Source organism: Podarcis bocagei (assembly GCF_964188305.1).
Source record: "Podarcis bocagei genome assembly, chromosome: 5".
Classification (NCBI taxonomy): domain Eukaryota; kingdom Metazoa; phylum Chordata; class Lepidosauria; order Squamata; family Lacertidae; genus Podarcis; species Podarcis bocagei.
The window spans coordinates 54,204,517-54,228,981 of record NC_138129.1 but is presented as its reverse complement, the minus strand read 5'-3'; the positions used below and the strand labels follow the sequence as shown (position 1 = coordinate 54,228,981).

At 44.7% G+C, this 24,465-nt stretch overlaps 1 protein-coding gene across 1 annotated transcript in view; it reads left to right on the top strand.

Annotated features, from left to right (window-relative positions):
• The window catches only part of BTBD19 (BTB domain containing 19), a 51,977-nt gene extending 28,388 nt beyond the window's left edge, over positions 1-23,589 (top strand). Inside the window, exons 4-9 of the mRNA XM_081193242.1 lie at positions 6,534-6,593; positions 17,422-17,490; positions 17,984-18,115; positions 19,601-19,726; positions 20,316-22,980; positions 23,401-23,589. Coding sequence (XP_081049368.1) covers positions 6,534-6,593; positions 17,422-17,490; positions 17,984-18,115; positions 19,601-19,726; positions 20,316-20,450 — 522 coding nt within the window. The 3' untranslated portion in view covers positions 20,451-22,980; positions 23,401-23,589. The remainder of the gene's footprint in view (positions 1-6,533; positions 6,594-17,421; positions 17,491-17,983; positions 18,116-19,600; positions 19,727-20,315; positions 22,981-23,400) is intronic.
• The last annotated feature ends 876 nt before the right edge of the window (positions 23,590-24,465 follow it).

Below are 24,465 nucleotides of genomic sequence, written 5' to 3'. Positions count from 1 at the left end.
TCCCGCCCTCCCCAGCCGAAGCCGGGCTCAGGGCGGCTAACAACAATCAAATAATCAAACAGTCAAACAGTCAAATAGTCACACAATCTAAAAATATTTCATTATAAAAATTAATTAAAATCAAATTGATGGCAACCAATTAAGCAAAATTCTGTGCAGGTTGCCAGGGGAGGGAGTCAGGCTGCGCACTGACCAAAGGCCTGGCGGAACAACTCTGTCTTGCAGGCCCTGCGGAAAGATGTCAGGTCCCGCAGGGCCCTAGTCTCTTGTGACAGAGCATTCCACCAGATTGGAGCCGCAGCCGAGAAGGCCCTGGCTCTAGTTGAGGCCAGCCTAACCTCTCTGAGGCCTGGGACCTTGAGGATGTTATTATTTGCAGACCGTAGGTTTCTCTGTGGGGCATACCAGGAGAGGCGGTCCCGTAGGTACGAGGGTCCTAGGCCGTATAGGGCTTTAAAGGTTAAAACCAGCACCTTAAACCTGATCCTGTACTCCACCGGGAGCCAGTGCAGCTGGTATAGTACCGGATGAATGTCATCTCACAGCGAAGACCCCATAAGGAGTCTCGCCGCGGCATTCTGCACCCGCTGGAGTTTCTGGGTCAGTCTCAAGGGCAGCCCCACGTAGAGCGAGTTACAATAATCCAGTCTGGAGGTGACCGTCGCATGGATCACAGTGGCTAGGTCAGGGCGAGAGAGATAAGGGGCCAACTGCTTAGCTTGGCGGAGATGAAAAAATGCCGCCTTTGTTATAGCTGTAATCTGCGCCTGCATAGAGAGGGAGGTATCGAAGATTACACCCAAACTCTTAACGGACAGTGCTGGCACTAATTGCATCCCCGCAAGAGATGAGAGTTGCCCCCTCGATCCCATATCGTCACGCCCCAGCCAGAGGACCTCTGTCTTCGAAGGATTTAACTTCAACCGGCTCCCACGTAACCATCCAGCCACAGCTTCCAGACATCCGGTCAGTGTGTCTGGAGCCGAGTCAGGATGGCCATCCATCAACAGATAGAGTTGGGTGTCATCAGCATACTGATGGCAACCCAGCCCAAAACTCCGGACAAGCTGGGCGAGGGGGCGCATAAAGATGTTAAAAAGCATCGGGGAGAGAATCGCACCCTGAGGCACTCCACACACCAAGGAGTGGCGCGATGACAATTCCCCCCCCCCCAAGCGCCACCCTCTGTCCCCGACCAGAGAGAAACGAGCACAGCCATTGAAGGACTGTGCCCTGGATCCCCACGTCGGCAAGGCGGTGGTCCAGGAGTTCGTGATCAACCATGTCAAAGGCTGCTGACAGATCTAGAAGAATCAGCAGCCCCGACCCGCCTCGATCCAGCTGCCTGCGGAGATCATCTGTTAGGGCGACCAGAGCCGTCTCGGTCCCATGACCAGCGCGGAAGCCAGACTGGAATGGATCCAAAGCAGATGTTTCATCCAGAAACCTACCAAGCTGTTCAGCAACCGCTCTCTCAATCACCTTACCCAGGAATGGAAGATTCGAGACTGGGCGGTAATTGGATAGATCTAAGGGATCTAATGATGTTTTCTTTAAGAGCGGACGCACCACCGCCTCCTTCAGTTCCCCTGGGAATATCCCGGTGCCAAGGGACAAATTGATGATATCCCCCAGGGGGGCCCGCACCTCGTCTGGACACGCTCTAATCAGCCATGATGGGCACGGGTCAAGAGGACAGGTGGTGGGCTTTCCAGCTTGGAGGAATCTGTCCACATCGGCTGGAGATATCCGGTCAAAGTGGTCCAATACGGGACCCGAGGACAGTCGAGGGGCCTCCAGTTCCTTTATTGTATCCAAATTGGCAGGGAGGTCATGGCGGAGCAACAGGACCTTCTCCGCAAAAAAGCTCGCAAATGCCTCACAGCTGTGTGTCAGATTGTTATTTAAATTTGGCTGTCCTTCAAGGGACGTTAAAGACCGAATTATACTAAATAATTGCGCCGGGCGAGAGCTAGCGGATGCAATGGAGGCCGAGAAGTAAGACTTCTTAGCGGCCTTCACTGCCAACTCATAGGTTTTCATAAAAACCCTATAAGATGTTCTTGAGGCTCCGTCACAGGCACCCCGCCATACTCGCTCTAGCCGTCTGAGGTCCCACTTCATTTTCCGAAGCTCCTCGGTAAACCAGGGAGCCCGGCTTCTGCGGGGTCGCAGAGGACGCTTAGGTGCGATCTCATCGATGGCTGCCAGGAGCTGGGTATTCCAGCCCTCAACAAGCTCAGCCAATGAGTCGCCAGGGGGAGCAAGGTCCCGCAAGGCTTGACGGAATCTATCAGGGTCCCTCAGCCTCTGCGGGCGAGCCCAAATCGGCTCGCCACCTAAGCAGGGTGGGGGTGGAAAGTCAATCCTGGCTTTCAGAGTGTAGTGATCAGACCATGGCACCTTCATTGGAGGAGACATGATCACATCTATACCGGCGCCTTATGTCCTGGGGTAAAATCCTAATCCTAAAATAAGCTCAACAACTTTGGTCGGCACCCACGCATGTTCAGTCCATCAAATCTGGCCCTCTTTGAAAAAAGTTTGGGCACCCCTGGATTAGACTCTGCCTGATTTTTACTGATAATTCATTCTGATTTGCTTACAAAATACCGACCGTATGGAGTCAGGTTGTAGGAAGGTCATCAGGATATGAGGATACAATTTCAGGTAATCATGAAAGTAGAAGCCACAGCTGGAGCACTGGGAGAGAACGTAAGCACAGTGAAAGCCAAGGTTATCCAAGTTTTTATTCCCATGTCTAGAAGGCCTGCATGTTTTTTTCTTTTTTTTTCTAGGCTCTGTTCAACTAAATGGCAGCTATGGTTCTCTAGAACAAATGCTGCTCTTGATGGCATGGCAATTCTGAGTACTACTGACAATGTGCTCACTAGAGCCAAGTGGAACTGCTTAACTGAGACTAAGTCTCATTGCAGTTAGTGAGAGCTTCCTTCTGAGTAGACGTGCATGGCATTTCCCTGTCACTGTACTGCAAAAGCACATTCTCAAAAAGAAACCAGATGTGTCTTATTGTAAGACATCCTGTTTTCTTTACATGACCTCTGGCAATGTTGTCTAATAATTTTAAAATCATTTTCCATTGTCCAATGTTGCTGAACTCCCAGCTTCATAGATGTTGTTGGATCAACTCTCAGAAATCCTTACTGCTGGCCATTTGGAGATCCAAGGTTCAAAAAAAGCTGCTGTGTAGCATTTAGTATCTACCACCAATTTTCTACAGCTCTTCTTCCATTTTGTCATGTTACTGTTCCTTGACAAACAGAGACATAGAATTGTAGAGTTAGAAGGGGACACAAGGGCTATCTAGTCAAACCCCTGTAATGCAGGAATCTTTTGCCCTATGTGGGGCTCAAACCCACAACCCTGAGATTAAGAGTCTCATGCTCTACTGAGGACAAACTATTCAATTTAAAGAGGGTCGTGCTAAATGATGAAAAGTGCATTCATTTTACGGGGTGTGTGTGTGCGCGCACCAGAATTCAATGTTTCTGTTGCATTTTAAACCTCTCTTGGTGGAGGGAGTAGATATGAAAAACAAAAGAAAGGTGAATGGTTAAGCACCCCCTCCCTTGTCACTTCTCCATTGCAAACTTACCATGTAATCAACGGTGTAGTTTGGTCCTAAATCCTTGTCTATAAAATATGTGTGTCACTTATTTCTGATTTCAATTCCATTATGTTCCATCTGACTCCAATTTTAATATTTTCAGCATTAAATCCTAGTTCCCTCAAGGATTTATTTTGCAAGAGAATATATTTGTTTAGCCAGCCTGCTTCCTTGGTTGAAGACCAGTTGACAATGAGAGTTTTTTTCATTTGTACTTCATGGTGAATATGAAAGTATGTGATTCAACAAAAGCTAATTCTGGCTCATTCTGCACCACAGTGAATGGGACTGTCATTGAAAAAGAGAGGATCCCACACTCCTGGCTATTATGTGTCATGTTTAGTTGGCAGTGATAACGAAGGCGCGGAAGGATCACGCTCATCAATTCCGTCCTTGGGGAAAACCCTGCATGCGCTGCACTTATTGCTCCCGATCTGCTGGCATTCTGCTCATTGCTAGGAAACTAATTATAGCTTTTAAATCAGAGCGTGCGAATGGGGGTAGAAAGCCAAGTAGCAACTGAGTTTCTCACAAAGTGTGGGAGTGGAAGACAGTGCCTTGCTCCAGAAAAAAAGCTGGGATTAGGGATGGTGGCAAAATTCCCTATTAGCAGACTGAACTGGCCTTTAGTCCACTTGTCTGCTATCTTTGCAAAGTGGTCTTTCTTGCACCAACTTTTTGTAGATTTCCCCAATGCCAGTTTGATTGTTTTTAGAACAGAGTATGACAGCATTTGTACAGATACAATTTAGCCAGCTACCACCATCATCAAAATTTGATCTTAACTGTCTGTGCATGGGGTACTGCTTAAATTTGTATTCACTTTAACTTCTATCTCATGGATTCACTACTGACGTGATTATGTTAGCCATTTACCACCATTAACAGTCATTTTTTAATTGTTAACCTGTCTCTCACTAATTTGTCCCATGTGACTTAGCTTTGTACGGATCCATCCAATTTGTCAATTTTGCTTTAGTTCTTCTATTACCAGCAGCATCTAGGCTCATTATTCAACACTGGGACTCGTTTGGCTCTAAATTCTGGGTCATCCTGAAACATTCCCAGCTGGTTCATTTTTAATTCTTAGTCCCCTTGGCCATAATGATACTATACTAAAAGCCTCCTCTTCTTTGCTCTTCTTGTAAAGATTCATGAAATAACTTGTTATTGTAATTAATCATCTCTGTAAAAGTGCTAGGGAGGTTTGGAGCATTTTTCTTTTTGTAGTTGGCAGACAAACTCTGAGGACAGGACATGGGGGGGTGGCACATCCTCTCCTGTAAATCCCCTGTTACTGCCACAGAAAACGTCAGTACCTTCCATAGCTGAGTGGTAAAACACATGTTTTTTTCATGCAGAAGGTCCCATGTCCTGGCTTCTCCAATAAAAAAACCCCTAATTTATTTCCCAGCCTAGTTTTAGACTGAATTTAATATCTTCAAATCTTTAAATTGTCCAAGAGGATATTTGTAATTCTACAGAATATCTAACTTATTAGGGAATGCTATTTTTGGTTGCTGTTGTTGTTTTAGTTAAAAACAACATGCACATACTCTCTTGTAATGCATGTAGTCTGCAGTCCTTTTCCACTTTATGTAGCCCTGGTGTAAGTGTGTGGGTGAGATTGAGTAGTATGCATCTGGGTCAGAAAGCAAAAGTGACATTTGCAATACATGATGTGTGATTTGACCCATTAGCACTTGAAAATCACTGTTCAGTTGCAAGCACAGAGAGGTTATTTTGAGCCGGGTGACTGTGTCACAGACAGGGATGACATCACTCTACTTTGCATGACCTTCACATGGTCCTATCTTACAATCTTTGCTCACTAATGAAATTCAAAAGCTTTCACTGGTTTTGTCAGTCCAGCAATCTCTGCTCCAGTATTTCTTATTAATAGTTATAGTTGTTGTGATGAGGATATTATTGTTGTTGTTGCTGCTGCTGTTAATTATTATTACTGTTATCTTTATCTCACTTCTGGCTTTTGAATCATTACTCTTTTGTCACTTGCTTGGTATACGTCACCTGAACGTCCAGCTTATGATTGCCTTGCAAAATTCTAGACAGTCTCTCAGTGTTGCTGCAGCAGCTGCCAAGGTTGAAGTGCGGGTCAGGCTGCTGCTCAGACTCCACAATGGGAGTGATGAAGCTTAACTTAAAAATCTCTCTGACTATACAAATGCAGAGAAGTCAATTCCCAAGGCAGCAAGAAGCGCAAAATGGCATAAACTTTGCTTTCTAGCAGACCTTATTTCCATGGTTCAGAAAGCCTACTATTTTTTCTTATAAACCAAAGGGGCTAGAACTATCACCCTCCCACCCAGCTCCACCTACCGAAACCTGCCTCCAAGGCTGCCCATTAAGCTCCACCTAATGCAAAATGTGGCTGGTTGAAGAGAAACTGTGTGGTGCTCTTACTAGTCCATTCTTTTTCAAATAGAAGGGTAAGGGGAAAGGTTTGTTTATTTATTATTCTTACATTTCCAACACTTTAACAATAACTCCACGCTGGCTCTCAGTTCCCTACCTGTGGCATGGGATGTCCCTTAGATTGCATAGGTGCTATAAGCATTTATCTGTAGTGGCAATTTGGGTGTGGCCATGCACTGGGTTTTGTGGGACTGAGAAAGAAGGTGCTATCTTGGGTCTGTTTTCTCTGCAGCAGTATGTGGAGCAGCCCTTAGTTCGCAGTGCCATTGCTTAGAAAACCTCATTGAACAGAGACAAAGTTCAGAGAACAGATTTCAAAGCAGCACTGTAGGTCTCCTGTTCCAAATTGGAGAGGCTGTAGCTCCAAAAATGCTGTAGATCTCAGGAAAGTGTTGGGTTGTTGCTAGTGCTACAAGTGTGTTCAAGATTCTGTCTTGCACAGTCTGATTCTCAACCTCTTTTGTTTCAGCTATGTGTTGAATTCATCAAGGACACACTGAGTGTGGAGCAGGCCTGTGAGGCCTTTCAGGTGAGTGGCATTTCTTCCTCCTCCTCACAGTGCCTGTCAATCCTAGAGACCTAGATTAATTTACATGAAGGGGCGGAAGACCTTTACTAGGACATCCTGTTGTCAGTCAGCTGAACAGTTCAGATTCCCTTCAGATTAGGCTGGTTCTAAAGATACGCAACTCCAGTGATGAATATATAAAAGACATGGGATTGTTTGTGTGATTGGGGGCAGGCTGCAGAGTGGTTAAACAACCAATCCATCTTCTCAGGGAACTCCGAGAACTATAGCTCAGTGAGGGGAATAGGGGCCCCCAATCAACTCTCAGCACCCTTAACAAACTACACTTCCTGGGATTCTCTGAGGGCTCGTTGTGACTGTTAAAAGTGATATCATATTACCGTATTTTTTGCACCATAACACTCACTTTTTTCCTCCTAAAAAGTAAGGGGAAATGTCTGTGCGTGTTATGGAGGGAATGCCTACGGGTGGCATGCCTACAGATTTTCCTCCTCTAAAAATTACGTGCGTGTTATGGCCGGGTGCGTGTTATAGAGCGAAAAATACGGTACTTTGAATGCATAGTGTAGATGGAGCTTCAGATTTGAGGTGGTAATGTTTTCTCTTTAAGAGCGCCCTATCCACTTTCTTTAAAGCCACGTATTTCCATTTGTTGAAATGGAACGTAAGTAGTTATTTCTCTTTTGGCAGCCTATCTCTGTGAGGCGGGGATGTTGGCATGGATACTACCCATGTGATCCATCAGCCCAATGGGATTCTGGCCTTCAAACACTCAGGAAAGTGGCAACAGTGCCTTGATGATATATTAATTGGGACTAATTTAAAACCAGTCAGACGATTCCTGATGGGCAATAGTTATTCTTGGATGTCATTAGCTAAGCAATAGAAGGTTTTTGCTGCTATGAGGAAGCAAAGGCTTAATACTACTCTTGTTTTGGCAATACGTGCACTCTCATCTCTTTTGGTATATAAACAGAAGAAATTGTCATAGCCTATCCCACTCCACCACAGACCTCATAAACACAGCTTGTATATTATTTTTACATATTTATTTCCTAGCAATAAAAACAAAACAAAAAAGCAACACATCACCCAGGGCTTGGTATCAATAAAACTGCTATTACAGCTTCAACCTTCATCTTCATTTATCTGCAGAAAAAATATCCAAGCATCAATTTCAGTTTGTGAGCTCTTTTTGCCCCTCTGTTATTGGAAATGAGCCTAATCGCCCTCTCTGGAGCAGACTTCATCAGGATAAGAAGTGCATGTCTCAGAGTTAGAGCAAAAAAGCTGCCAATATTCTCTCAGCTTTATTGCAGATATTATGATTTTGGATTTTGTGGGTAAGAGACTAAAGTTTTGGAAAGAGGAACTGACCAAGGAGGAGCAATGCATATGCTGGTGAGGAAGCACTAGAAATATATCCTGGTATAAAAATCCCTTTTCCAGCTTTGTATTGCCTCTGTGGTGCCCTCCCTCCTTTACCATCTCCCTAGAGATTGTGCTGCCCCTTTCAGGGCAATGGAGGAACCATACTCTCTTTGAATTTTACTCTCCCAGCTCCCACTCCACCATCTGAGTTCTCTTTACAGGACCTTAGCAAGGCCTCCTGTGGTGCTGCAGCCTTTGTTCTGGCGGCACCTGCCCCTTCGAGGCCGACACTGAGCCCTGCGGGCTGATTTCACGCCAGCTGACACACACAAGCCAAATCTAGCAGCTGAAGTTCAGGAGCAGCCGGTAAATGGGACTCTGGCATCTACTAGAAACCACTCTAAGCTGGTGACCAGGCATTATAAAATGGGGAGGGGAGGGGAGTCCTGTTGTGCCCGGTTTCCTTTGCAACAATGCCTAGACGCTTCCTTTATTTTTGGTCGATTCTTTGTGTTCATCCTCTCCCCTGCCCCCACATATACCATGTATGGGCCAGAAGGATGAGGAGCTGCAACAAAAGGGTCTGTGCTCACTTTGCCTCAGAGAGCAGCCAGCCTTCTGTGCTGTATCAATTGCGCCCAAAGGGGATGGAAACTACCATGCTGTAAAATCTTTGGCAAAGGCTGGGGCAGCATTCGATTGCTAGATCCTTGACATAGTAGGCCAAATACTCTCACCCCATTTCTGTGATCAAACATTGAAAAAACATTGAGAGCCAGTGTGCTGTCATTGTTAGATTCCTGGGCTAGGACCTGGGAGACCAGGGTTCAAATCCCCATTTGACCATGAAACTCACTGGGTGACCTTGGGCTAATTGTTATCTCCCATGCTAACTTACATCACTGTGTTGTTGGGAGGATAAAATGGGGAAGGGGAGAATGATATCTTGCATTCCTTGGAGGAAAGGTGAGCTATAAATGCAATTAACAACAACAACAACAACAACAACAACAACAACAACAACAACAACAACAACAAACAACAACAACAACATTACTGTCGTATCTTGGATCCCGAACGCCCTGAAACTCAGATGTTTTGGCTCCTGAACGCCGCAAACCTGGAAGTGATTGTTCTGGCTTGCGAACGTTTTTTTGGAACCTGAACGTCCAATGGGGCTTCCATGGCTTATGATTGGCTGCAGGAGCTTCCGATTCAGAAGCTGCAATTTGGTTTTCAAACGTTTTGGAAGTCGAACAGACTTCTGGAACGGATTCTTTTTGACATCCAAGGTGCGACTGTATTCACTACTACAGTAACTGATTTCATGAGGGTCTCAAATAGGCCTCGCTTGATATAGTTTGCCACTGCTCTTTTTCCATTTCTATAATAAAAGGTAATTTTTTGCAGTGATGCCTTTCTAGGCTCTGAGCCTAGGATAACTGGAGATGCTCCACTGTTGAGTCTTGTTGGCTTCCATAGGTGCATGTTGTCACAAACTGAGTCTCCCACCTTGCTTCTCGCTTGTATCATGATCACATAGCATCATAACATGTTATGATCATAACTGTGATATGATAGCAGGCTACAGGCAAACTGTGACCAAAGGTGTGTCAAGGTAGCAACCTTGAATGCAACAAATCCATATGTTCTAAATGCACCCACATCCTCATTCCATGCTTCTCCCTTGTCTGCTTGCACCACTCCACACTGCAGGTGTTGGTGTTGGTTATAAGACCATCACAAGCTGTGCAGTGGCTGGATATATACAGTACCATTCAATTAAAGCACATTAAAAGCACATGGCTTACCCCAAAGAATATTGGGGCCTGTAGTTTGTTAAGGATGCCGGGAGCTGTGTGGTATAAACTGCCAAATATACATACATAATCATTTAATTGTATGCCACCTTTCTACAGTTGAAACCATGCTCAAGCCGGCTTACAACATGAAAAAGTTCAAAACACAGCAAAAGTAGTCAGAAACAATAAATAAAACATCAAAAAGTACACAACCAAATTGAACAATTTCCACATAAATTATAATAAAGATACAAAAATAATAATATCACTAACAGCAACAGTAACTCCCTAACAGGCGACCATCTGGTGGGAGGCGAGGGCCTTTGCCCTCCCCCCAATTTTCAAGGAGGGGGATGGGCCCCCTCAATATCCTGTGGCAACGTGCATTCCTTTATTTATTTAACATTTATTTATTTATATTTATTTAAGATATTTATACCTTGCCCTTCAATAAAATATGGGAATCTTGCAAAATTTCAGACACAATGAAAGAAATTTTTAAAAACCCTTAAAAAAATATGCCCCCCCCCCGTTTCCTAATGCATGCTTTGTGGTTGCTGTTTTCCCAAGGGCATTTGTGAAATTTGTGGAGCTAAAGTAGGCTAACCAACTGATGCTGCTGCTATTTTTGAATGAGCCACTGAATGAGCAACTGACCCATATTTCTGTAGCCCAGGGGATGGAAAGGGAATCCTGGACTTATTCCAGTACAGTGTATGTACATACTCTCACCCCACTGAATAGATAACCAGTGCTCTGGTAACACTATCTGTGCACCAATCACCTCTTATGCGGGTGATGGTCAGAAATCGGCACTTATGCGGCCCCCACAGTGTATTCATACCCTCCAGCCTAGATAAAGCATGGTTAGACATTCTGATTTTCCCCTTGCCTGTGAGAAGGTAATCAAATCTATCCCTAAGCAGCAAACTCTGTATTGAGCAATGTGATGCAGTACATGCACTCTTTCTTCTGGTTATATCAGAAGCTACCCCTAAATTGTTTGATTAATAAGAGCACAATTTCTTCATCTTCTTTCCCCTGCCTGTGTATATTTTTTACCCCTATCTTCAGTGGTTCTTCATGTGTCAGCAAATGCAGGAGGGCTGCACTTCCTGGCTGTAACCTCCATCATCATGTGGTGGCCCCGCCCTCCCAGTCTTACTGCATTGAACATGGAGGCCTGAAGAAGGAAATTACTCCTGCCCAGGCAACCCAAGACACCATGCTCTTGGTGAGAGTAGACCCCTACTGAATTGAATCAGGAATTCCCTTTTCTCCCCCTAACTAGTATTGTTACTGAACCTGCCCTTGGGATCCAGAAGCCCTAGGCATGAAAGTCAAGAGTCAGAGTCGGCAGGACACACAACACCATAGGTGGAATCAGCAGTCACAGTCCCATTCTGCCTCTATGTACATGCAAAGATTGTTTTTGTGAATAGAGCTAATGGATAACAGTATTCTTATCCGAACTAGCAAAAGGACCCAGCACCAGCGCCATATTAGTCCCCACTCCCCATTGCAGTGCACATCCATAAGAACTTAGGTCCAAATACTAATTGATCACTATCAACGTCTTTCATGCTCATGTTTAGGTTAGCTTCATCCCCACTTTCAGGCAGAGTCGGTGGATGTGAGACTAAAACGAGGACTCCTGGCCTGGGGAGTGAAAGCAGTACTAGTTACAAACAGAGCTGTGGGTTCACAGATACTCCCTCCCTTTTCCTGTTTTGCTGCAAAACGAGAACAGATAAAGGGTAAAGCCTCACCGTGCGCTGTTGATGAACTTTTTGTGGCCAGGTCCAACCCAGTTTACCAGAATGTCATCAGCATGATGACGTGTGCAAAACTCCCTCATATCTGTCTGTTAGGCTAGGTTTCTCCCACCTACGACAGGACGGATTCCCCTTAGGGTCTCTCCTCCCACCCCCATTACCAGTTAAAAATAATAATACTTAACTTTTGGTAGTGTGGGAACATTTTATTTGTTTATAAAATGAAGTATCTGTTGCCTTTTGGTCTCCGGAAAGGACCCCTAAGGCAGCTTGCATTTATAATAATGTGCAACACAAATAGACAAGAAGACTAAGTTGAGGTGAAGCTAGTTTAAACACAATCAAGTATTTAAATAATCCAGAACCGATACAACACCAGTATTACATCTCACTAAACAACAATAAGAATGGGAGCCAGGTGAAACTTGTGGGGGAAGGTGTTCTTGTGATATGGGTGGTACAACCAAAAAGGTTCTTCTGCAACTGAATGTACCTTTGAGGGCACTTGGAGATGGAACAAGGCCTCAGATGATGAACATGATGAACAGTTTACGTGAGGGGACAAGGCAGTCTTTCGAGTATCATGGTTCCACCAAACCATTTAGGGCTTCATAGACCTAAATGTATCTTAACCATGTTGGGACTAGTTGCATCAGCACCTCTACTGCTTCTTTTTTCCCTCTCCAAAGACAATCTCCAGAGATGAAAACCATGAAGCAATTATTCAGATCTGCAGCGAAGCTGTTGTCCAAACTCACATGGTTCCGGCTGTTAAACAGGAAAAACATTTCTTGTTTTCACAGATGTGCCATCTGACAGAGTGCAGACACCCAAGGTTTAGTGGGCAAAAATATAAAATAATGTTAACTCGCATGACAAAGCACTCCTTGCAGTTATCTCCCCAGACTTGCTTATTGAGCATTCGTCTCAGTTTGCTTGCACAAAGAGTGGAGATAATTCAATGTTAGCTGCTTCTGATTTGTTTGCAGGGAGGTTATACATAACTGAGTCAAGTGATTGTTATCTTGCACTTTCTGCTGCATTGCCCTGTCACTTTCCATACCACAAGAAGTCTGGGTATTTTTTTTATTTAAAAAAGTGGTTTGCTAACTGCATAACCTAAATTTGTCAGTAAGTGACTGAATCTCACTCAAAAATAGTGACAGTTTGGAAGCAGCTTGATTTGCTCTAGTAGAGGATGTTGAAGTCTCCTGCTCCACAAATGTTGATGCCTTGGACAAGACATGCACTTTCAATCTTTGGACAGAAATGTGTTTTAAAGTTGAAGTTCGTTGAGTCATTAAGTATCTGATAAGATTTGGAAATATAAAATTTCCATTCATTCAGACAAAAATCAGGAAAAGGAAAAAACCAGGAGGGGAAAATGCATCCTGGGCAGTGGGTAGAGGAATGACTGTTTTGCTTCTTAACAATTGAGGTGTTGGTGTGACTGGGATACCTACCTCCAGCTTCTTCATTGATAGTTTTTAAGGAAGCATGCTGGCATCTCTCACTTCTTTCCTCCACAAGAGTTCTTCAAGTGGACATACACAGAGAGACTGATTCTGCTAAACACAGAAAACTGCATGTTTCTGAAAGCAGGCTGGTTGACTCCTGATTTGTCACAGGATTTGCTCTGTTCTCCCTCATGCCTTTAGCTCAGGGGTGCCTACCACCTTTGACCCTCCAAATGTTGTTGGACCACAACTCCCATCACCCCCTGACCATTAGCCATGCTGGCTGTGGCTGATGGGAACTGGAGTCCAATAATATATGGAGGGCCACAGACTCCTCATCAGTGATATCACAGGAGGACCCATAACTCTTGTTCACACCACTCTTCCCATACAAGCCGTCAAATACAGGCAGCTATATAAGGCTATGGTGAGAAATGAACCATATCCAACTGGAGTGGAGGCAGACAGATAATCTCCCCATCTCATGTCTCTCTCTCGGCTAAATTACATCTGTGGTGTTCACAGAATGCATTTCATTGACCTGACACCCAAAGCTTAATGAGCCCTAGGCAAAACCCTTAGACATGTAATGGCTACAGAATGAGGAAAGACACAGTTAATTTCACCAGAGACAGCTGGACAATACATTTGCACCCCATTGTATCAGCTTTCAAGATACAGCTCATCCAGTTGTTCTCCATCCTGTTCTATGTATGTAAGTGGCTTCTTTCAGTTGAGTTGCATTTCAATTTTCTGTTTAGAAGAACCAGGCATTTCTACCAGTATAGGAATCCCTAAGGCTGGAATGGATTATGTTGCCAAATTGGGTAGAGGGTACAAACTTGGGCTAGTTGATCTCTAAGAAGGGCATGGCCTATGCCAGGCATGGCCAAACTTGGCCCTCCAGCTGTTTTGGGACTACAACTTCCACCATCCCTAGCTAACAGGACCAATGGTCAGGGAAGATGGGAATTGTAGTCCCAAAACAGTTGGAGGGCCAAGTTTGGCCGTGCCTGCCTATGCCCCTTTGTGGGGAAAGCATTCCATATCTGTGGAGTGTTGCTTCTGGCAGTTCCCATGTGATACAGGGATCAGTTCCTGTAGGAGACATGAGATTTGGTGGTGTCATATGTAGTGGGCTAGCCATACCCACGTGTCAGAATTCCCCCTTTTTAGGACGCTGGGTTGACTGGAACTCATAGTTTCTACTGCATTCTACCTTTTACTCTGTCTGATAATAGTGGAAAAACAATGTTGCTACTCTGGTCACATGTGGTTTGACGGCTGTTTATAGTGGTCAGCTGGTGCCGTTAATTGGAATCGTTAGTTTCCAGCTGCATGCTTGGCCATGTGGTGGGGCTGGTGTATCCTGAAAGCAACCAGCAAGATAATGTGGTTTGCCACAAACACATTGTTTTCACACAGCAGAAATTGTTTATTTCTTGCTTAACTGCACAACTTACTCCTCCTAGTTCCCACCTGTAATTTGTGCTCACTGAGCCTGTGATGTGTCTGACACAATATTCACTAGTTCTATCCCCATAGGAATCAGCAGAGTAAGCAGACATCATCACTTTTTATGGGGACTGATCATTTTCCTTGTAGCATTGAATCCACAGATGCTTCTACTGCTCTGCAGGAGATTGATATCATTTGGATTTTCAGATAGTGATACAAAGGGCACATTCCACAGATGCATTTCTGGTTTTACTGAGGCGATACCTGCAAGTTCTGTCTTTTGAGATGGCCATGCTTGACCTTTCAATAATATGAATGTTCATGTAGAAAGTAAAAAAACACACCACAACACACACACAAAAGTGACCCTGTTGCAGACGTTAATTCAGAACTTGGCCTATGTTTTAAACCATGTATACAGTGTCACACTTCTATATTGATAACATCACACAATGTGTTTAACTAGACATTATGTAGAAGGTAGGTGGAATTAGGGAGAGAAACCCTGAGTGATTGCAGGCCCATGTCTCTCCCAACGTAGAATGACTAGTGAGCATTTACATCCCCCACTTTACATTCATGAATTGAAAAGGTGGAACAAATCCACTATTTTGTCTTTCTTTACCCATCCTGATTGTGACTTCAGTTGAATGCTTAAAGGTTATTAGATGATAACTCATCTCATCTCACAGTTTCAGGTTGCCTACTTTATGTTAGCAGAAGCAATCAGAATAAGCTTGACCCACCATGCTTGCTTGCCTCATTCAGTGCAAGTAGATACTTCTTGCTTTGTTTACTTGGGATATGTTCTCTTTGAAGGGATGTAAGAATTGCCCTGCTGGATTCAATCAAAGGTCCATCTGGTGCAGCATCTATTTCCATCAGTAGCCAGACAAATGCCATATGGGATGCTTATCTTCAAGCAGTGTACAATGAAGGTAGATGTACGTGGACTGTAGAAAGTAAATAATATGGCTACTATCATTATGTTTATCATTGATGTCCTGTTAATACCTGAGCCTTACACAGACCACGTAGAATGCTTTTCTGAAGGCTATCAAGCACATTTTCTCCACCATACCAGATATGCTGGTAGATTTTTCCTGGGGTGTATCCAGGGAGTTGTGGCAGCCTTTCTGTCATTATGGTGGTATGTTTGGTGTTGCACTGGTGAAGTGAGCTATCCACCACATCCTATTACCCCTCAATCAGCTTATTTTCAATTTCCTCAGTACCATCACATATCTTTAATGTCATTTGCAGTGTAGTCCTTCACATGCTTCATTATAAGTAAGTCCCATTGTGGAATAAACTAGGTGAAATGCCATTCACACACTTAGCATGACTGGCTTTTTAAAGGGAAACTACAGGCCCAGGGACCCCAATCTGCATTGAGACCCTGGCTTGGAGGGCAGGGGACTTTAGCCTTTAGGAGAAGGGCAGGTCTTGATTGAGAGCACAGTACAAGGCAAGCCCCCAAGTTCAGCGGGGCTTACTCCCAAGTAGTGGGCATAGGATTGCAGCCTAAAATGTTACGTTTAAAAATATTTTTCAAGCAAAGCTTTGCATTTTTTATGGAAGACGTGTAAATATTTTAAGAGATGACAATTCAGTTAGCATAAGCTTCTCTTTCATTGTTTACATTTTTTAAAGAGAATGAAGGCATTGAAAACCATTAATATACTAATTTTAGTCTGCCCCCAAGAGGTGCTGATTAGATCTATATATATTTCGAAGTATAGACTTCTGGGTTAAAAAAATGTTATAGCTTTGAAACTGCCCAGTCATTTTGTTACGTTCCAAATTAATTTTATGATACAATGCATTTTTAGAAATGAGAAAGATTCCATGGAAAAATGTAGTAGTGGAAAAATTTCTACTCTACATCTGCAGTATTTACCCACTGAACACCAAATCACAAACACATTTGGTCATTTTGAACTCTGTTACTTAAACTACGTTATAAGACAGCTGGTGGTTGGGCGCAAAATCAGGTTTTGTGTTTGTAACGAGTAATTCAGACTAGTACAATGAAGGTAGGAATCCTATGAAGGTAGGAATCCTATGACATCCCCATCATTATATAGAATGGGCATATGAAACAGCTCTTGGCCCCATCTCTTTGATTTCCAGAGGAACCTTGCTATTCTAGAACACACAGGCTTGCATTTGGTTCTGGGAAAGGATTTATTGATTGCAGAGACTTTCCCAAGTTTACCTATAACGTACCCTCCAACAATTCTCTGATGAAAATAGGGACGTCCCAATCCATAATGATAATTTTACTATTTATAACCCCACACATCTTACTAGGTTGCCCCAGCCACTCTGGGCAGCTTCCAACATTAATAATAATAATAATAATAATAATAATAATAATAATAATAATAATAATAATAATAAAACATTAAACATTAAAAAAACTTCCCTATACAGGATTGCCTTCAGGCAGCTTGGGGCTCGAATAACTCCATACCCTCCAACATTTCTCCCAATGAAAATAAGGACATCCTACCATGCCCTCCAACATTTCTCCAACAAAAATAGGGACGTCCTAAGGAAAAGCGGGACATTCCATGATCAAATCAGAAACTGGGATGGCTTCTCTAGGTCAGGGACATCCCTGGAAAATAGGGACACTTGGAGGGTCTGCCATAAGTATCTCCATAGTGGGAGAGGGGAGGACTTTTGATGGTGTTTCTTTCAGGTTCAAATACTTAGAATGAAATGAAAAGCAAACTGCAGCCAACTCTGTCACTCCCAACCCACGATCCTTTTCTGCTTCACCTCTACCTAAAGCCCCAACATTCTTTCATGGATGGGCATCTGGTTGGTCTGTGTGAGAACAGTGGTAGATTAGATGGACCTTTGGCCTTATCCAGCAGAACTCTTATTATGTTCTCTCAGCTTTGTCTCTTTAAACACAGCCTTTTATCAATTTTTCTTCTCACTCTCTTAATGGCAGGCAGCTGTAGCATATGGGCAGGTGGATTTGCAGGTGCATTGCCTGGCTTTCATCGAGAGTTGTACTCAGGTAAGCACAGGACAAGTGCAGAGGTTTTCCCATGAGATATGGAGGTCCTATTCTAATCAGACCTCTTCCCTATAGGACCATGTGTGTTGTTTGTGCATTTGATATATTTATATCCCACCTTGCTTCCATTACAGTGGCATATATAGGGTGTCCAGAGTTGCTGTGTCATGTCCTTTCAGACCATACTGGCTCAGTATCATGATTTGGTTATGGAGGGAACAGGGTGCCACTGGCAGACATGACCTGTCCTCCAGATTACATCATCTCTCAGTACCTCGGTGCAATTGGGAAGGGTGGTGGTCTTTATGCTTCATCATGGTAGGAAGAGGACTCTAATGCAGTTTATCTCACCTGGCAGACCTACAGTAACTATTTCAACCCTAAACTCTCAATGGACATACCATGGGTACCTTACTTCTTAGCTGTGGCCACCATTTTTTAATGACAGAGGAGTTCTCTCCACTCCACAGATGAGCTGCATATTTTCCCCCAGGACGTGGTGCTAACACGTGGCTTCTTGGAATTGTCGGAACTGGCAATGCAAACTATCTTGCGCAGTGACTGTTTGGCCATCGATGAGGTGAAGCTGATTCGTGCTGTTCGGGAATGGGCTCATGTTGGATCCGTAAGTGCTCATTACGTGGTGAGAAAAGGGAACAAAGGGAGCAGGGATTGAGGATCCCACTCACGGGGTTCTCTTGGAAGATGTATAGAGCTGAAAAAGTCATGTAGGGAAGGAATGATTGTGGATGCTCCCTGGTGATAGCAGGTTGCTGTGGAAGTAGGGAGTGCATAATTTTGCCCCTCTTAAGTTGGAGAGGCAGCAACAGAAGTGAGAGTGCTGATGCTCCATATAAATACAGGCTTGCACAGTTGGTGGGTGGGGCTGGTTGTCTCTGCTGTATTTCTTTATTTCAGTCAGCTAGTAGTTATTATTGTCTCCATATGTTAGTTGTTTTAGTTTATACTGATGTTTAAGAGGATCTAATTGTTCTGTGTCGTATTTTTTGGTGATATTTTTATAATGTTGGGAAGTACTCAGACAGTTTTTGGAGCAATGAAACAGTATATAAATTACCTAAATAATAAAAATAACTGCAACCCATTGGCCAAAGGCAGCAACTTACACCTTTCTTGAGTATATAAAACGTTTTCCACAGAATTATGTGGTTGGAAAATAAATGTACCACCAACAAACCACTTCACATTAATAGCAGATGTTAATCTACAGTTATTTGCAGGTTTTCCATAGCATTGGTGTTAGGGCTCTAACTCTCTCACACCTACCCACACTGAGTCCACCTCCCTCATTTAACTACCACCAGGCCTGGCTCCAAGATAGAAGAATCTTGGTTTTCAGACCAGTCAATGAGGCACCTAAGCTGCAGTGTTCTAAACCTAATGAGCTAGTCCAGTGCTCTCCTTCAGTAAATTTGCTTAGAGCCAACCACCTACCAACCAACAGAATCTAGGCCACAGTGTGTTCCAAGCAGATAAGAAAGGGTTGTAGGATAGAGCAACTGCTTTGCATGCAGAAGGTTCCAGATTCAGTCCCTGAGAGCTTGAGGCAAGGTTGGGAGATACTCCTGTCTGAAATACTAGAAAGCCCTTGCAAGTCTGTGTGGTAGACACCATTGAGCTAGACACTACTGACTCAGCATAAGGTAGCTTCCAATGTTCCTATGATGCACTTGCCCCAGTGAAATGACAGCCATCAAATTTCCCAATGTTCTTATCAAAAGCTGCCTACAAAGCAAGTAGCTCCAGCTTAACTAAGAAAGAGAGATGAGACACATCCAGGAGAACATGGAAACGTTCCCACTGGTGCCCCCATCACATGAGTTTTCCCTATTTCTACCCAGCTGCAAGAGCACGGAGCAGGGCCCACTAGATCCCAGGAATTCTGAGGTGCCTTTCTCTGATACTCACATCTCCCATTGTTTGGCGACCCACTCCCTGGAACTGAAAATTATTTCCTTCCCTTTCCCCAGAGTTTCTGCTGCATCATAACAGTTCAGAACTAGGACAGCTTGTGGCATGATTGCTTATCCAGGTCTGTCAGCAGCCCTTCTCCCCTGGCCTGTGCTGATCCTGAACTCCCTTCTTACAGGCTGTTCTAGACAGGACTGTGCATGATGTGGCGGCAACAGTGGTGCCAGGGCTGCGTCTGGATCTGCTGTCACCAAGTGAGCTGACCACGCTGGAGGAGGAGAACAAGAAGGACCAAATGATTCCAGTGAGAGAGGCTACCCACCTCAGTAATAGTTTTTTGCACCAGATTGCATGGATCACATGTCTCTCCCTGTCTTTAGAGCGCTTGCTCCTTCTTTTCATATTTAATTAGCTAAAATTAGTGGCAGAGAAGAAGCGCCTTTCCTGTGGTTTGCAGAAGTACATAAGACTTTTAGGGGAGTAGGGAACCTTGAGGGAGGTGGGACCTAAAATAGCTCTGTGACGAGTGAGAATGCTCAGTGGCCGGACCACAGAATACTGACTAACTCACTGGGGAAGTTGTGGAAGGGATGATGATACAGGAACAGAATGGAATATCCTGAAAGAAAGCATCACTGGGTCAGTGGAACCCTGGACAAGAGCACATGTAGAGTTCTGAGACCAAGAGAGTTTGTTGGTTTACTAGGTGATGGCCTCAGGGCCCCTGAGGGAAGAGAAGTGGCCATCTCTACTTCTTCCATCTGCTTCCCACTGTATCCTCCTCAATTCTCCAGCTTAGACACCATTCTGCTGCATTACCCACCTGGGTATGGTTCTTCACTCCTGTCCAGCACTGGCCTGAATATAATGGATTTGTTTCTACCCTTGCCTAGGTGGAAAGCCTGGCTCAGGCCTGGAAGATGCATGCACTACGGAAGGGGTGTGGAATGCGATCCTCCTTGTGCCAGCGCCGGCGTGGAACACTATCGCGGGAACATCAACGCCCCCTTGACCCACAGCACAAGTGACATGGTGACACCTGAATAAGAAGGGGGTAATACCTCCATGCCCAGCCCATCCAACTTTGGTCATGTTGGCACTGGGAACTTGCAGCTGCTGCTTTGAATGCCTTGGGGGCATCCTGCCTGGAGCCTGAGCCTTACAGTCAATTGGCAGAGAGAGGTAGGGGAGAGTTCCAGTGTGTGAGGGGGAAAGGCCTGGTTTCCATCAGAGGTAGACAGGTTCCATCCTAGGGTTGTACCTCGGGGTACAGACGCTTCAGGTTACAGACTCCGCTAACCCAGAAATAGTACCTCGGGTTAAGAACTTTGCTTCAGGATGAGAACAGAAATCACATGGCGGCAGCGCAGTGGCAGCCGGAGGCCCCATTAGCTAAAGTGGTACCTCAGGTTAAGAACAGTTTCAGGTTAAGAACAGACCTCCAGAACGAATTGTTCTTAACCAGAGGTACCACTGTATCTAATATCTGGTTTTTGATTCTTTTGTTTCTTCCAATCCCAACCTGCTCTTAGGGTAGTGATGAGTGTGTCAGACTGAGACTAAGCAGGAAGAGAGAGACCCAGGTTCAAATCTCCACTTACCCTTGAAGTCACACTCTCTTAGCCTGATCTTTCTCACACGGCACCAGGCATGCTTCCTTGGGGAAAGGAAGAGCCACCACTGAAAAGGCCCCGTTCTCATGTTGCCATCCCCTGCACTTCCCTCAAAGGTGGCATATAGAGAAGGGCCTCAGATAATGAACACAGTGTCCAGATAGGTTCATGTGGGCAGAGGCAGTCCTTGAAGTGCTGGGGGTCCTGAGCAGCATAAGGCTTTATAGATCAAAACCAGCACTTTGAATTGAGCCCCCAAACTAGCTGGTAGCCAGGGCAGTTGTGCCAAGATTGTTGTTATATGCTCAGACTATCTTGCCCCAGCTAGCAATCTGGCCACCTTATTCTTCACCATGGCTCACCTACCACAAGGGCAAAGGGTAGGAGGGACGTGTTTACTTGGACTGGTCATGGAAAGGTGCTCCTACATTGAAGTGAATGTTTCCATTGTAGACAATAGGGTGTGTCATAGGAAATCCTGAGCACTATCATATAATCAGCTACCATAAACAGTGCTTTCTTAATACTTTGATGCACTTTCTGTTAAGCAATCAGCTTATCACTTGAAAACTGCCACTCCAACCGACCTTCTAAATTGCACCCGTTACTAAAAGTTATAATTGCATCTACTCAGAGTAGTGCTTATACATGCTTGTCAGTCTGTGTCAAAGCACGGGAGCTAAGGTCTCCTTGACACTTATCTCACTTATCTCAGAAACATTGCTTAGTATAATATACTCATCTATATGAGTCACTTTTCCGCTAGGAGATTGCAAAAGTAACAAGGGCCAGGTTCAAAAGCTGGTCAAGCTGTGGGAGATGGTTTTGTAATGACCCAAGCCCTCATAGAAACTGGCTGTTCTGTGGGCAGGATAACCCCTTTGCACTTACACAAATAATGTTGTCTTTTCTTTTAAATGGAAATAGAACCTCATCTTAAAATAATAAGAACAGCAAGTATTACAAATAAAACTCATTCCCTTTAACGTAATCTGAACAACTTCTTATGCTCTTTAGCATTTTCCAAAAAGTCCCTAGTTTAAGTAATATGAAGGAAACAAACAAACAAACAAACCAAAGAACACATTTGGATACTGATAGCAGCAAGGTTGTTCATCATCCAAACTTGGATGTATTTGCATGGTTTAACAATGGACTTAGTTAAAGATAAAGGAACCCTGGACTGTTAAGTTCAGTCAAAGGCGACTATGGGGTGCATTACGATGATGATGATAATGATAAAGTACTAATTTCCCAGTCTTCAGCCTAAGGTCCCAGAGCAGGTTACAACAATAAAACAACAGAAATAAGGTGGGTCCTAAAAATATACACCTAAATGTCAAAAACCAGGGTGAATAGGTGTGTATAGAGACGGGTTATAGCTGAAAAAAATTACTACTACTACTACTACTAATACAAAAGAACTGCCTTCAGAAGTTGTGTAGTTCTTTATCTCCTTGACACCTGATGGGAGGGCATTCCACAGGGAGGGTGCCACTGCCAAGAAGGCCCTTGCCTGGTTCCCTGTAACGTCACTTCTCGCAGTGAGGGAACTGCCAGAAGACCCTCGGGGGATAACCTCAGTGTCTGAGCTGAATGATGGGGGTGGAGACACTCCTTCAGGTATACTGAGCTGAGGCCATTTAGGGCTTTAAAGGTCAGCACCAACACATTGAATTGTGCTCGGAAGCGTACTGGGAACCAGTGAAGATCCTTTAGGACCAGTGTTATATGGTCCCAGTGGCCACGCCCAGTCATCAGTCCAGCTGCTGCATTCTGGATTAGTTGCAGTTTCCGAGTCACCTTCAAAGGTAGCCCCACACAGAGCGCACTGCAGTAATCCAAGCGGGAGATAACCAGAGCATGTACCACTCTGGCGAGACAGTATGTTTAAAGTGTTGAACAGCAAGGAAACACCAGGTGTGTTTTTTATACTGTTGTTGTTGTTTAGTCGTTTAGTCGCGTCCGGCTCTTCGTGACCCCATGGACCAGAGCACGCCAGGCACTTCTGTCCTCCACTGCCTCCCGCAGTTTGATCAAACTCATGCTGGTAGCTTCAAGAACACCATCCAACCATCTCATCCTCTGTTGTCCCCTTCTCCTTGTGCCCTCCATCTTTCCCAACATCAGGGTCTTTTCCAGGGAGTCTTCTCTTCTCATGAGGTGGCCAAAGTATTGGAGCCTCAGCTTCACAATCTGTCCTTCCAGTGAGCACTCAGGGCTGATTTCCTTAAGAATGGATACGTTTGATCTTCTTGCAGTCCATGGGACTATCAAGAGTCTCCTCCAGCACCATAATTCAAAAGCATCAATTCTTCGGCGATCAGCCTTCTTTATGGTCCAGCTCTCACTTCCATACATGGAGCAATTTATTTCGTACACCAATGAAACAGGACTTAAAGAACAACATTGCAACTACAGATGCCATAACTGTCTCTGTCTCCTTTAGTATGAAACAACTTTTTTTGGGGGGGATGATGACGGGATTGTCGCTCAGATGTTGTACTTGATATATCATATTTTGCTGTAATAAATTATAGAAAGCTTTTATAAATGCTTTGGATCTCCACTGGTGGAACAAGCTGGATGGCAGGGAGGAATAGGCTCAATTTCATTGTCATTATTTTATATATCTTGTCAGGGAACTGCCATCGGAGCAACAGGTGGTGGAGGGGCTCAGGGAGGAAGAAAGAGACTCAACAGCTGAAGCAGGAACCAGCAGGGGGAGGAGTGGATCTCTGAGGGAATGCGAGCAGGAGGGAGGGCTCAGAGACGCTTCCAGCGAGAACAGTGGGGAGGTATCTGAGTCTCCCATAGGGAGACCCATGCCTCGCCGGAAACTGTCACGCCGTGAGTCCAGGAGACGCGTTTCCGTTAAGGAGCTTCTTTGCTGGAAGCGCTTCCGCAGACAGCCACTGTCAGACTCTACGAGTGACTAGAGCAGACATGTTTGAGGAGCTCTGTCACACACAGAGGTTTGTGGAGCCGCACAAACTCTGAGGGAGCACGATTTTACGCACAAGCAGCTAATCATCCCATTACAGCAGTCTGACAGTCTCTGTACGCTGCCTGTGCAGGAGAAAGCATCATGAGCGACCCAGCCGGAACCGGAGGAGCAGGGGTTGGAGCTGGTCCAAGCTTGGAAGAAAGATACCGAGCGTTGGAAGTCCAACTTGCGCTGCAGACGGCGAGGCTTGAGGAGAGAAGGGCTCAGGATGCAGACAAGAAGGGGAGAGCCACTCAGTTCCCCAGAAAGGTACCAGGATTGGTGCAGAAGTTTGGGGGGGACCCCAAGGATTACCATGCCTTTAGGACAGAGATGCAATATGCCATTAATGTGCAGTTTGATGAGTTCCCTGATGAGGAATCGCGAGTTGCTTTCGTAATTGGGCATCTTGAGAAGGGGGCGCGGGACTGGGTTCGACCCCTA